General features: G+C 51.9%; 1 protein-coding gene across 1 annotated transcript in view; it reads left to right on the forward strand.

The window, feature by feature from the left end:
- The window catches only part of RRP1B (ribosomal RNA processing 1B), a 35,160-nt gene extending 23,301 nt beyond the window's left edge, over positions 1-11,859 (forward strand). Inside the window, exons 10-16 of the mRNA XM_009234009.4 lie at positions 391-488; positions 1,615-1,634; positions 2,651-2,782; positions 3,364-4,088; positions 6,122-6,274; positions 7,266-7,329; positions 8,970-11,859. Coding sequence (XP_009232284.3) covers positions 391-488; positions 1,615-1,634; positions 2,651-2,782; positions 3,364-4,088; positions 6,122-6,274; positions 7,266-7,329; positions 8,970-9,163 — 1,386 coding nt within the window. The 3' untranslated portion in view covers positions 9,164-11,859. The remainder of the gene's footprint in view (positions 1-390; positions 489-1,614; positions 1,635-2,650; positions 2,783-3,363; positions 4,089-6,121; positions 6,275-7,265; positions 7,330-8,969) is intronic.
- Positions 11,860-12,994: the final 1,135 nt, after the last annotated feature.

Consider the following 12,994-nt stretch of genomic DNA (forward strand, 5'->3'; position numbering starts at 1 on the left):
CTGAGTTCACGCCATTCTCCTGCCTTAGCCCCCTGAGTAGCTGAGACTACAGGCGCCCGCCATCATGCCCAGCTAATATTTTGTATTTTTAGTAGAGATGGGGTTTTGCCGTGTTAGCCAGGATGGTCTCGATCTCCTGACCTTGTGATCCACCCGCCTCGGCCTCCCAAAGTGCTGGGATTACAGGCATGAGCCACTGCGCCCGGCCTGAACATGCATTTTTCAAAGGTAGTGCTTGTGCTCCTGGTTGCCAAGTCCCAGCACAAGCTTGTTTAGCCTGTCTGTTGCCAAATGCTTCAGTAAGGGTTTCTCTTACTAGCAGATGTAAATGTCCAAGTCAGGCAGTGTTGTTTGGCTGCAGACTTATGTTTAGTTTCTCTTCCTGCCTAGTTTGACTATAAGGCTGTTGCTGATCGACTCCTGGAAATGACCAGCAGGAAGAACACGCCCCACTTCAACAGGAAGCGCCTCTCCAAACTCATCAAGAAGTCAGTAACTGGGGAGAGGGTTCTGACATCATCATTCCTTTAGTTCTCATCTCCCGGTGTGGGACAAGCCATCTGCATGCTTATCTTTTTTCTTCCTTCTTTTTTTGTCCTTTAATGCTTTTGTGTATAGCAATGTAATAGACACATGTAAACTGACAAGCTTAATGGAAACAGCAGTCCCACCCCTCAGGTTCCATTCTTCCAGTGCAGCCATACTCATCTCTTAGCTGCTTTAGAATGATGTGTGAAGTCTATTCATGTCTAAAATGAACCAACCAGAAACTGATGTGAATCTGCTATTTAGGTGTCTTCTGCTGGTGTGCTGCTGAGATAGATAGGGTTAATTCTTTACCTCTCCCCTCCCTCCCATATGGCTATGCCAAAGGTGTTAGTTAATTCAGCTGTCAGTGTTGACGCCACTCTGACCATAGTGACATGATGGCCTGGAATTCCTGGAGGGCCTCGTGTGGCTTGCTGTCATTGGTGACAACAACTGTCTGATCACACTCTAGGAGCCTGGCACTGCTCTGAGCACTTTGTATACATTCAAGTATTCCATGTTAAGCCCCCAGAAAGTAGCTCCTGTAGTTTTGCCCATTTCCAGCTGGTTCTTAGGGCACAGGATGGTCCTAGCTTGCCTGAGGTCCCTGCCATCCAGTGTCTCCTCCTCCATGCACCTCCCCACACTGCGCTTCAATGCGTCTTGTTTGTTCTAATGCACAAAAATTGTGTGAAGCAAAACATGGCTTTGCCTTTCTCACTGAAGAATTGAATATAAGAGAGATCTAAGCTATTTCTGCCTTCAGAAACAAAAATTGAATTTCTTAGTTTGATTTGGGTGTGCCAAGATGCATCTTTGGCCCGCTGTGTCCTTGCTGGTATTGATGGTAACCAAGGGTGGCACTGGCCTTGAGCTTTTTGGCTTTTGTATTGTACCACCCTTCCCTCATGGAATTTCCTGTCTAGCCTCCCCTCCTGGAGGAGAACGTGAATTAACAACTATTTAACTATGGCTTGTATTTTAAAAATTAAATACATATGTCTACAGAAGACAGAAGGGATTTCTTTATGAACATTTGTTATTTTTTTATTTTTTATTTTTTATTTTTTATTTTTTTATTTTTAGATTCCAAGACCTCTCTGAAGGTGAGGCGCGCCGAGAATCATCATTCATGGTGTTTTTCATGAATATGGACCCCACTGGGGGCGTTGATGCCAAACGCTGAGAAACAGGATTGAAAGAACTTTACTGAAAACCTCTAATAAGAAATAATAGTCCTTAGCCCAGGCAAAATAGCAAGACCTCATCTCTACTAAAAATGAAAAAATTAGCCAGGCATGGTGGCGCGAGCCTGTAGTCCCAGTCACTTGGGAGTCTAAGAGGGGAGGATCGCTTGAGCCCAGGAGGTCCAGGATGCAGTAAGTTGTCATCATGCCACTGCACTCCAGCCTGGGTGACACAGCAAGACCCCAACTTTTAAGAAAGAAAGACCAGCCCTTACCTAGTCGTACCGCAGTACAGCGTGGGAAGTGATGCAAGCCTAGGGCCCCCTGCAGCCTGCCCACCTTCCTATCCCAGGCTCTCCCCTAACCACCAAAGCAAGAGGGCCGACTGCTCTCATGTGTGGGTACTGCGATGTTTTGGTTTAGTTTTTATTATTTTAACTAGATGAATTTTCAATGGCCTAGGAAGGTTTTAATTGGATACTCTATGAAGGTAAAAAATGTAATTTCTCAGGATCCCTTTCATTTGCTGTTATGGTCGATGGTCCCCCCGGGAAAGGCTGATGCTCTAAGTTTGGTCACATTTGGACAAGTCAGTGAAGTTACCCCATACCCCTCATGCACTAGGGACACTTGGAATTGGGAAAGGCACCAGCAAGCTGGTTGGAATGCGGAGACCGCATTAGCCAAGCGTCCGGGGTCCAGTCATGGAGGGTGTCACCGAGGGCTTGTGATCCCTTGCCTTGCCTTGGTTGAGAAATCCACAAAGCTTTTTTTAAGTCTGTAATTCCTGTGTCAGCAGCGCTCAGGTTTGGGTGGGAGAAACGGTGAGGAACGATGATGATGAGGCAGAACTTGGGAGGGGTGCTGCTCTTAGGCCCCTGGGGCAGAGTCTCGAGCGCCTGGGGAAGCTGACGGTGTGTCACTCTGGCATCTAGGAAGCAGTATATCTCAACTCAGTTTTGCGGAGGACATTTCTGCTGATGAAGATGACCAAATCATCAGTCAAGGAAAGCATAAGAAGAAAGGAAATAAACTTTTAGAGAAAACTAACTTGGAAAAGGAGAAAGGTAAGCTGTAAAGCTGAAAAGAAGGGTATGACTCAGCCTTTGGGGAGCGGCAGGCACCTTGGAGGCCTTGGAGACTTGAGCTCGTGCCGTCATAAAGCATTAGCAGAGCCCAAAGCTTCAGTCTTTAATGGCTGACAGGTAAAGGCAGTTTTCCAAGTGTTGTGCTGTTTTCGGTGGAGCCACGTCCCCGCCTCACCCCGCTCACGTCCGCCTGCTCTCCAGGGCACCTCTGCAGGGAAGCAGGAGCTGCAGGGAGCACGGGGGTGTGGCTGTTTGATGACCACTCTAGATCTATGGTTTTTACTCTTGGGCCCTAAAATTAGTGGAAATCGGACTATTTCAGTTCCATGTGTGTTTATAAACGGACAGAAGGAAGGCTTCCAGTCACAGCTGGGGATGGAGGAAGTGGGACCAGACAACAAAGGTAGTGGGCACACTGAGTACCTCAAGGGAGACAGAAACTTTCCTGGTGGTAGAATGTCAGGAAATTGTGTCCGCCAATCATACTGTCTCAGAATCACCAGCAGGACTCTGGCCCAGCCGGCATTGGGGTGCTTGTTGATGGGTTTCTGTCTTTTTAGGAAGCAGAGTCTTTTGTGTAGAGGAAGAGGACAGTGAAAGCAGTCTTCAAAAGAGAAGAAGGAAGAAGAAGAAGAAGCACCACCTGCAGCCTGAAAATCCAGGCCCAGGGGATGCAGCCCCGTACCTGGAACAGAACCAGGGCAGGGAGCCCGAGGCTGCTGGGCCGAAGGCCCTGAAGGCACATGTGGCCGAGCCAGGCGCAGAGGCCACGTCCAGCACTGGGGAGGAGAGTGGCTCCGAGCATCCTCCAGCCATCCCCATGCACAATAAAAGGAAACGGCCACGGAAGAAGAGCCCGAGGGCCCACAGGGAAATGTCAGAATCAGCAGTGTTGCCCCCAGAGGACATGTCTCAGAGTGGCCCGAGTGGCAGTCATCCTCAGGGACCTAGAGGGTCCCCGACAGGTGGAGCCCAACTCCTAAAAAGGAAGCGGAAGCTTGGAGTTGTCCCAGTCAATGGCAGTGGCCTGTCCACACCGGCCTGGCCTCCACTGCAGCAGGAAGGCCCTCCCACAGGCCCCGCAGAGGGGGCGAACAGCCACACCACCTTGCCCCAGCGCAGGAGGCTGCAGAAGAAGAAGGCAGGGCCCGGCAGCCTGGAGCTCTGTGGCCTGCCCAGCCAGAAAACAGCAAGCTTGAAAAAGAGGAAGAAAATGAGAGCGATGTCAAACTTGGTAGAGCACAACGGGGTGCTGGAGTCCGAAGCTGGGCAACCCCAGGCTCTGGTAAGGTGGGAGCACCCACAGGCCAGCTCGCCACAGAGGCACTCACTCGCATCCAGGGGGCTCCACTGCCTCCTGAGAGGAAGGGGTGGGGGCTGGCGGCCAGGCCTCTGGACTCAGCAGTAGTTAGAATAGGGTGTGTTCATAACAGCCTTCGCTAAGGAGGAAATCACAGGTGACCAGTACTTCGGTCCTCCTCATCGGCCACCTTCACTCCCCTAGGCCACATGCTTGGGTTTGGGAGGGCCCGCTCCAAGCTGGGAAGGTTATCCCATGAGCCAGGCACTCCTGCCCCAGGCGTGTTCAGGCCAGTCTGGGCCTCAGTCAAAGGCAGGTCTGGTTTTCTTCGTCAGCCCATGGCCAGTCCAGGCCCCTCTGGCAAAAGAGGAAGCCCAAAATTCTCTTGCCTCACTCACCTTCTTTTCTATATTCTTTTCTTGTATTAGCTTGCCCCCACCACCCCCTCAAGAAACTTCACTAGCAGGACCACTTACCTTCTTAATGGAAAGACTTTCCTTCCACTTCGATCTCTAGAGCCAGATATAAATGAGGAACCAAGCTGTTGATCTGGTCTCGGGTCTGGCTGTGTCACCCAGGCTGGAGTGCAGTGGCACAATCTCGGCTCACTGCAACCTCCACCTCCCAGGTTCAAGCGATTCTTCTGCCTCTGCCTCCCAAGTAGCTGGAATTATAGACACACATCACCATGCCCGGCTAATTTTTGTTATTTTTGTAGAGACAGAGTTTTGCCTCGTTGCCCAGGCTGGGCTCAAGCAGTCCACCTGCCTCAGCCTCCCAAAGTGTGGGATTACAGGCGTGAGCCCCTGCGCCTGGCCCTGATCCGCTTTTCACACCACCTCTGGGCGCACTGGGCTTCCAGGCCAGGGCCGGCAAACGTAGTTTCACTGGAACAGAGCCACATCCACTCGTATGTGCAGGTCCATGGCCACTTTGATGCTGCAGCGGCAGAGGCAAGTGGTAGAGACAGAGACCTGTGGTCTGTAAAGCAGAAAACAACTCTGCCCTTCACAGAGTTGGCGCACCTTGGGCAGCTCTTGCTTTGCACACAGCGCTTTGCGGAGGTTATGACCTCTCTTTTGTTTAAGTGGACATGTGTGGACCTGGTTAAGTGCTGGTTTGGGGCTAAGAGTGTCTGCAAGTGGCTAGTGAGTGAGTTTATGGTCAGGAAAGCCTTACCCAGGAGAAGCGTGCACTGAGCTGGACAGCAGGAGGCCCATTTCTAGCCTCGAGTCTCTCCTACCTCACAGTGCCGCCATCTCCTCCCTGGACTGCAGCCTGCCCCTCGTACCCTCAGCGCTGCTCCCTCACTAAGAGGGCCAGAGACATTGCCTTGCTTGCTGTCGTCTCAGGCCCCTGGCAGTCTATTGTAAAGAGGATGGGGTGTTGCTCAATAAGTCCCAGGGTTGAGGGAAGCCTTCCCCTGCCATCTCTCACGGCACAGGAGAAGTTCCTCAGGCTTCTTTGCCCTCCAGGCGGCACACTTGAACCTGCCAGAGCCACCCATGTGTCAGCAGCAGCACTGGGCTGCCCACACCTCTGAGAGCCCAGAACGAGACCCGGTCTCTCTCGGGGTGGCTGTCAGTTGCTGCACACCCAGTGAGTGTCCTGGGCCTGCCTGTGAGGGACCCACAGCCCCACATGGGCATCACTGTCCTCCACACCAGACTGCCAGCGCAGTGACGATTCAGCTACAAATGGGAGAGTGAATTATTAACAGATTGGCTTTGAAAGGCCAAAATCCTCATTTTGAAGATGAAGATAAAAGTGGGTCCTTGCTCTGACAAGGCGTTTTCATCGCCCCTCTTGGCATGGTGCCATGATAGGCGGTCATGTTGTGTGTGAAGCCTGAGCTCTGCCGAATGGAAGGGCTGTCTGCAAGCGCAGTGCGGAAAACCGCGGGCTGTGGGGTGGGCTGGATCCGCCGTGGGGCTCTGCCTTCCCCTCCTGTGTGCGTGGGCAGCACAGGAGGCTCTGTCGTCTGACCCCTCTCCGCTTCTCACCCCTCGCTCACATAGGGAAGCAGTGGGACTTGCAGTTCCCTGAAGAAGCAGAAGCTGAGGGCAGAGAGCGACTTTGTGAAGTTTGACACCCCCTTCTTACCAAAGCCCCTATTCTTCAGAAGAGCCAAGAGCAGCACTGCCACCCGCCCTCCAGGCCCTGCCGTCCAGGTACGCACCCTCCCCAGAGTGGCACAGCACGTTTCACCACAAGGGTACAGATGGGCTTAAGCTGACGGTGCTTCCCATGCCGGGCCCGGAGCCCTACTGTGGCCCCCTGAGCCTGTCCACAGTGGACAGGTTCCGCGGTCTGGGTGGTCTGGGACCCACCCTGAGGGATCACAGTCGGGAAGGGGACTTTGAGGGGCGGTTGATCCACAAATTCTGCCTCCCAGGGCTTCCGGTTCAGGGTTTGCAGAAACCAGTTTTCTCTCGTGAAATGTCACAGTGTTAAACGCAAGTGGTGCAAGTCAGCAGTAGGGGGTCCACACAGAAATGTGGGTCAGAGCAGGAATTTGAGGCAGTGCTTCCTAATGCAGGCTGGATCCGCTTCCAGGAATGTAAGTAGGAAAGAAGATAGTTGATTGTGGTGAACTGTTGGGATATGCAGATAGCTTGGCGTCCTTGTGCACAAAAAGCTGGAAACTGTGTGTCCATTGTCCATTGCAGTGAGATTCCATCATAGGCATCATCTCATCAATGTCATAGAGTCTTCAAGTTAGAACTTCAGAACTCTCCAGCAAAAGGCAGGGGAGTCTTGGCATTTGTCCTCATGGGTTCTCAGTGGTGAACTGTTTTTAGGACAGTTCAGGCATCCTCTCTGTTTGCCTTTCTTCCCTGGATCGTAGAACCTCACAGCAGTGATGAGGCAGTGACCGCAGATGGGCCAAGACTGTGGGCACCGCTGACCCTGGGCTGGGGGAGGTGCGCGTGTGGGACGCTGGGAAGGACAGAGGGTGGTCTTGGTGAAGCCCCAACAGGAGGGTCGGTTTCAGTCTTGGCCGCAGTCCCTTTGGCCTCTCCCTATATGTGCCGCTCAGTAAGCAGCAGTGTGGGCGGCGTCCCCTCCAGGGCAGGTTCTCCAGAAAAATCTGACAGGGAGACTAAGCGCCTCCGTTGCACCTGCGTCACTCTTTTCGTTCCTGTTATTTCTCTTCTGCAGCTAAACAAGACACCGTCCAGCTCCAAGAAAGTCACCTTTGGGCTGAACAGAAACATGACTGCCGGTAAGTGGGGTTTTGCCGGCGGCAAGCTTCTCTGGAGCACAGCTGCGGCTCCTGGCGCGGCTCACAGCCTGGTTCCGCAAGGCGGTTGGGGAAGAGGGGGTTCCTAGCTCCTCACTGCCCATTTCTTTTTTTTTTTTTTTTTTTTTTTTTGAGACAGTCTCGCCGCTCTGTCACCCAGGCTGCAGTGCAGTGGTGAAATCTTGGCTCACTGCAACCTCCACCCCGCTGGGTTCAAGCGATTCTCCTGCCTCAGCCTGCCGGGTAGCTGGTATCACAGGCGCATGCCATCACATCCAGCTAATTTTTGTATTTTTAGTAGAGATGGAGTTTCACCATGTCAGCCAGGCTGGTCTCAAACTCCTGACCTCAGATGATCTGCCTGCCTCGGCCTCCCAAAGATCTGGGATTACAGGCGTGAGCCACCGAGCCCGGCCCCTCACTGCTCATTTCTGAGTCAGAAGGAAGCACCTGTGTGTCTGTCCCTCGTCCTCAAAGGGCTGTGAGTGGGGTGCCAGTGGTAAGTGGGCAGCCAATTGCCTGGGACCTATTAAGAGAGGCTACCTGGTGAGATGTGATCCAAAAAGCCGTTTTCCCAAGTGTCTTTCTAAATACTGAAGGCTGTCCCACAGAGAGGCCATTTGAGATCGCAGTGGTCCATCAGCTGTAGCTGTCTCTCTGCGAAACTTCGGAACCACTTGCTTCCTGGGGGACAGAGAAGGGTAACCCCTATCTTCCTACTCTTCATATTGGTGCCATCCATTCGAGTTGCTTTTACAAAGGAAACCAAAGTTTTAAAAAGTATTATAGGCCGGGCGCGGTGGCTCATGCCTGTAATCCCAGCACTTTGGGAGGCCAAGGTGGGCGGATCATGAGGTCAGGAGTTCAAGACCAGCCTGGCCAACATAGTAAAACCCCGTCTCTACTAAAAATACAAAAATTAGCCGGGCGCAGTGGCAAGCACCTGTAGTCTCAGCTACTCGAGAGGCTGAGGCAGGAGAATTGCTTGAACCCAGGAGATGAAGGTTGCAGTGAGCCAAGATCGTTTCACTGCACTCCAGCCTGGGTGACAGGCTGGGTGAGACTCCATCTCAAAAAAATAAAAAAGTATTATAACGAATTTAGGACCTGACTCTTGTTGGGAACTGCAAGTAATAGAGAGTATGTGTATGTGCGAGTGTGTGTACATGCACCAGCATGTATGTGTGTGTGCGTGTGTGCATGTTTAGGGAGAAGAGACTCTTTCAGAGCCTGAGGAGCTCACCCAGCCTTTACAACTGGAGAAAATGAACAGTACGAATCCTGCAGCTCCACATAGCACAGATCTGTCCCAGACACAAATGCCTGGTTCACTCATTGTCCAAAACACCCCCACCCCCAATGTTCACCCTTCCAGGAGCTCCCCTTGGTCTGTGCAGGCAGCCCTAAGGCCCTCCCTTGGGAGGGTGAGGTGAGGCATGGGATGTGGCCTCACCTCCTTTCCTCAGAAGGCTCTTGGGCCTGCTCTCTGCGGGGCCTTGAGATGGCCCTGCTTCGTCCTAGCGAGTGGGCGGGGTTGGCACCCAGGCAGGACGCTGTCTAAGCTGTTGAAGGGACAGCTGTCGGACCCACTTAATACGGGGCCTTGCTCTCATTTGGGACAGAATTCAAGAAGACAGACAAGAGTATCTTGGTCAGTCCCACGGGCCCTTCTCGAGTGGCCTTCGACCCTGAACAGAAGCCCCTCCACGGGGTGCTGAAGACCCCCACCAGCTCACCTGCCAGCTCACCCCTGGTGGCGAAGAAGCCCCTCACCACCACACCAAGGAGAAGGCCCAGGGCTATGGATTTCTTCTGAGGAGCAGCAGAGTCCCTTGTAAAAGACTGCTTTTGTACAGAATGCGCTATAAATTATACCTTTAAGAATGTGGGGCCTTTTTTATGATTTTATAAGTTCCCATAAGTTGTGTGCACGAGGTTCTGAAAGTGCCCGCAGGCTGCTGCGTCCTGGCCCCTCTGTAGTGGCTGCGGGCGTCTTGGTTGAATCTTTTGCTACAACCCATGTTTGTGTTTGAGCTCTCCAGGATTTTACATTTTGGGGTAACCTCAGTGATTCCCATTGGTGTAGGAAATGAGACCCTCTCTGAAGCTGCGGAGAGCGCGTTGATCTGAACTTTTAACTCAATCAATGCTGTTGGCACAGTGAAAGGTGGGACTGCACTTCCTGCGAGCTCTCAGTTCTGCGGAACTTGGTACTCATTGCTGTACTCGCCGTACTAAGTTGGTTTCTGTTAGTCTTAACAGCCTGTTTTCTTTTAAAAGCATGTAGGGCTTCATTGCCATGTTCTGTGGGTGTTTGGCAGGTTACCGATGGGGAAGATTCTTGTCACAGAATCAGCAATACCATAGTTTTTCTACATGTGCTCAGCTGGGGGTGTGGACAGGTAGGGGTGGGGAAAGAAGAGGCTCTGTGTTCTGGGGGCTTTTTCTTCTCCTCCCCCTGCCCGGTTTCCCTCCCTGTTTTCCTACCTCTACGGCAAGCCCAAAGTGTCTTCTCGGGAGCCCAGCGCAGCCCCCGGCTCTTACCCAGGACCCCGCCCCGTGCTGAGCCTTCTGCCTGAGGTCCTTGCGTGGAGCACACTCATTCCTCCATGCCCTTGCGCTCCCGTTTCTCTCTCTCTCCGTCCACGTTCCAGCCGAGTCACTGCCTGACCGGCTCCATGGCAGCTCCTCATCTTCCCTAGAGGCTGCCTGCGCATGTGGAGCCTGCGCTCCGGCTCAGCGACCTTGCCTCTCAAATGCGGAAGCGTGACAGTTCTCCTGTAAGTTCATTACAAACACGGGCGGAAGGCACTCAGGCTTTAGCTGGAGAAACAGAAATAAGGCCTTCTTTTGAGCAGCGATTGCTCGATCATTGGTCTGTTTGAGAAAGTGTCTGACCTGGGCCTGAGAGCTGGAGAAGGTGCAGATTCAGAGTGAGCAGCTCCTGAGGAGAGCCGCCGAGGCTATGCGCGTTCTCCATGGCTTCCGCAGCTACCGTCTTGCACGGTGAGAGGGCACGGGCACACGGTTTGGGCTGGCGTGCAGCTCTCCCAGCCAGCCAGGCTCTGCTCAGGCCTGGAAGTGAAAGCCGCCTCCTTCCCGTTATGCCCCCCATACAGGAGCCTCGGTTTTTCAGCAAAACCCGGCCAGTCCCCTTCTCCACTGCTGCCTCCCAGCAGAGGGCCCCAGGTTCTCCAAGGTCCCGGCTATGGCTTTGGACAACGTGGCTTCGGCCCCTGGGGTTGCAGAGCTGCATTGGGTTTACCTCGGTCTCATTCGTTCATGGAGCCAAGGGTGGGGTTTCACCTGCGAACATCAGACTGACTTGCTGGCGTCAAGAGCAGTTGACTCACTGATGAAGGCCCTGGTGAGGAGAAAGCACTCACTCTGTTCTTCGCCTACTCTGTAATCGTTTTGTCATAATGAGCCATGAAAAAATTAATTAACTTGTGCTGTTAAATCGTCACTGTAATGAGAAGTCTTACGTACAGCATCCCTGTGGTGGCCGCATGGTTTAATGGCTGCATTGGATAGGATCCTCACGTCACATTCAGAACCAAAACTGATACAGTGAAACAGTTTAGGTGAGCAAATATTTTTAACTTTTCTTTTTTTTTTTTTTTAAGTTTCATTCTTCCTAGAATATTTTTCTAACAATTTTTATTTCAGCTTTAAAGATGGGTGATATAGCCAAACAGGCCATATAATCCAACATTGTTGAGATGTCTTAAGACATCTAAGGCAAAACTGGCACACTTGTTCTGCAGACTATTGCAGGAATGTTTCTTCCTAGCATTTCTGTATTATCTGTCCATTCTGAGGAACCAGTGAATGTCCTATAAACGCACCTCCTGTCAAAACCACACGTGAGAGGTCCTGGCTGGGAGTGACAGGGTGCTTCTTAGATTCTATTGGTCCTTCTCTCATTCTCCGAACTTACTACTTCTTATGGGTAAGTCAACTAGGTTTACAGTCCCTTATTTTTAATGCCTAAGTTTTGACAGCAGGAAGAAAACAATTTTTTAAAAATTCTCATTACATAGACGCACAAGAATACGTCACATAAAGAAAATGTGTTTAGAATACCAGTTTTCTATTTAAGCATGATATTTTCCTAAGTAAAATTGCCAAGTGGACTTGGAAGTCCAGAAAAGAAAATAATTTAAATGAATGCTGGTGATCTTAATAATATTTTGTACAATGATGCTTCCCCTTCTCCATGGTGTGGCCACTTTTGTACAATTAGGTATCTGACTTTACAAGTTTGTTATCCTTTCTAATTTTTACTGAACTGAAAGCACAAAGAAGACTACACAGAAAATCTGGAAACAGTTGCAGGTGTTGGGAGGAAGATGAAATCGAGCTGTCTTTTAACTTTTGTATGTGTTTTATTAGAATTTGCTGGACTATGCTAGCAGGGACTTTGTTTACGATCAAATTGTACTAGTGTCTGCAGGGTTTGTCAGTACTCGTCAAAGCCAAGTCCAATTAAAAAAAGTCTTTGCCCTCCAATTTGTGTTTGATGTTGACTTTCAGTATGGGTAAAAATAGGCCTCTTTGGGAGCTGTTCAGCACAGCAGAGTTTGGAAGATGTTGGTGTTGGTTGGGTTTGAAAACAAGACTCTGGGTACCATTCTCTTCATCTGTCTGCTGCTGCCAGAGCTGGTGGGGGCGCTGCTCCGGGGATCTTCTCCGGGTGCTTGAAGCAGGCCTGACTGCGCACAAATGCTCACTATCATGTCTAAAACATCACTCCACAGGCCTACGCTTGTGACGATGAGCGGAGAAGTGCCAGTGTCCCGGGTGGAGATCCCCCGCTGGAGCCCAGAAACTGACTCCAGCTAGGGTGAGGCAGGCACAGGGAGGCTGCAGCTAGGGTGAGGCGGGCACAGGGAGGCTGCAGCTAGGGTGAGGCGGGCACAGGGAGGCTGCAGCTAGGGTGAGGCGGGCACAGGGAGGCTGCAGCTAGGGTGAGGCGGGCACAGGGAGGCTGCAGCTAGGGTGAGGCGGGCACAGGGAGGCTGTAGCTAGGGTGAGGCGGGCACAGGGAGGCTGCAGCTAGGGTGAGGTGGGCACAGGAGGGCTGGAACCCAGCACACAGCCTGTTCCAGCTAGGGTGAGGCGGGCACAGGGGGGCTGGAACCCAGCACACAGTCTGTTCCAGCTAGGGTGAGGCAGGCATGGGTGAGCTGGTACCCAGCAGACAGCCTGTTCTGGGTGTTGGCGGTGGGTGTGGTCAGTGTCGGGCAAGCAGAGTACAGGCATGGCGCAGTCTTTATAGGCACACATTCCCCGAAACAAATTTTTCACCTGTACTTTGGACCCAGAGAAGTCCACAGACAGACACTGAACAAGCAAGCAAACAAAAACAAACCCTGGGCCAGGCGCGGCGGCTCATCCCAGTAATCTCAGCACTTTGGGAGGCCTAGGCGGGCAAGTCGCTTGAGTCCAGGAGTTTGAGACCAGCCTGGGCGACATGGCAAAACCCTGTCTCTACAAAAAAAAAATAATAATACAAATAATTAGCCAGGCATGGTGGCGTGCACCTGTAGTCCCCGCTACTTGGGGGCCTGAGGCAGGAGGATTGCTTGAACCTGGGAGGTCAAGGCTTCAGTGAGCTATGATCATACCACTGCACTCCAGCCTG

The sequence above is a fragment of the Pongo abelii genome, chromosome 22 (assembly GCF_028885655.2).
Source record: "Pongo abelii isolate AG06213 chromosome 22, NHGRI_mPonAbe1-v2.0_pri, whole genome shotgun sequence".
NCBI lineage: Eukaryota > Metazoa > Chordata > Mammalia > Primates > Hominidae > Pongo > Pongo abelii.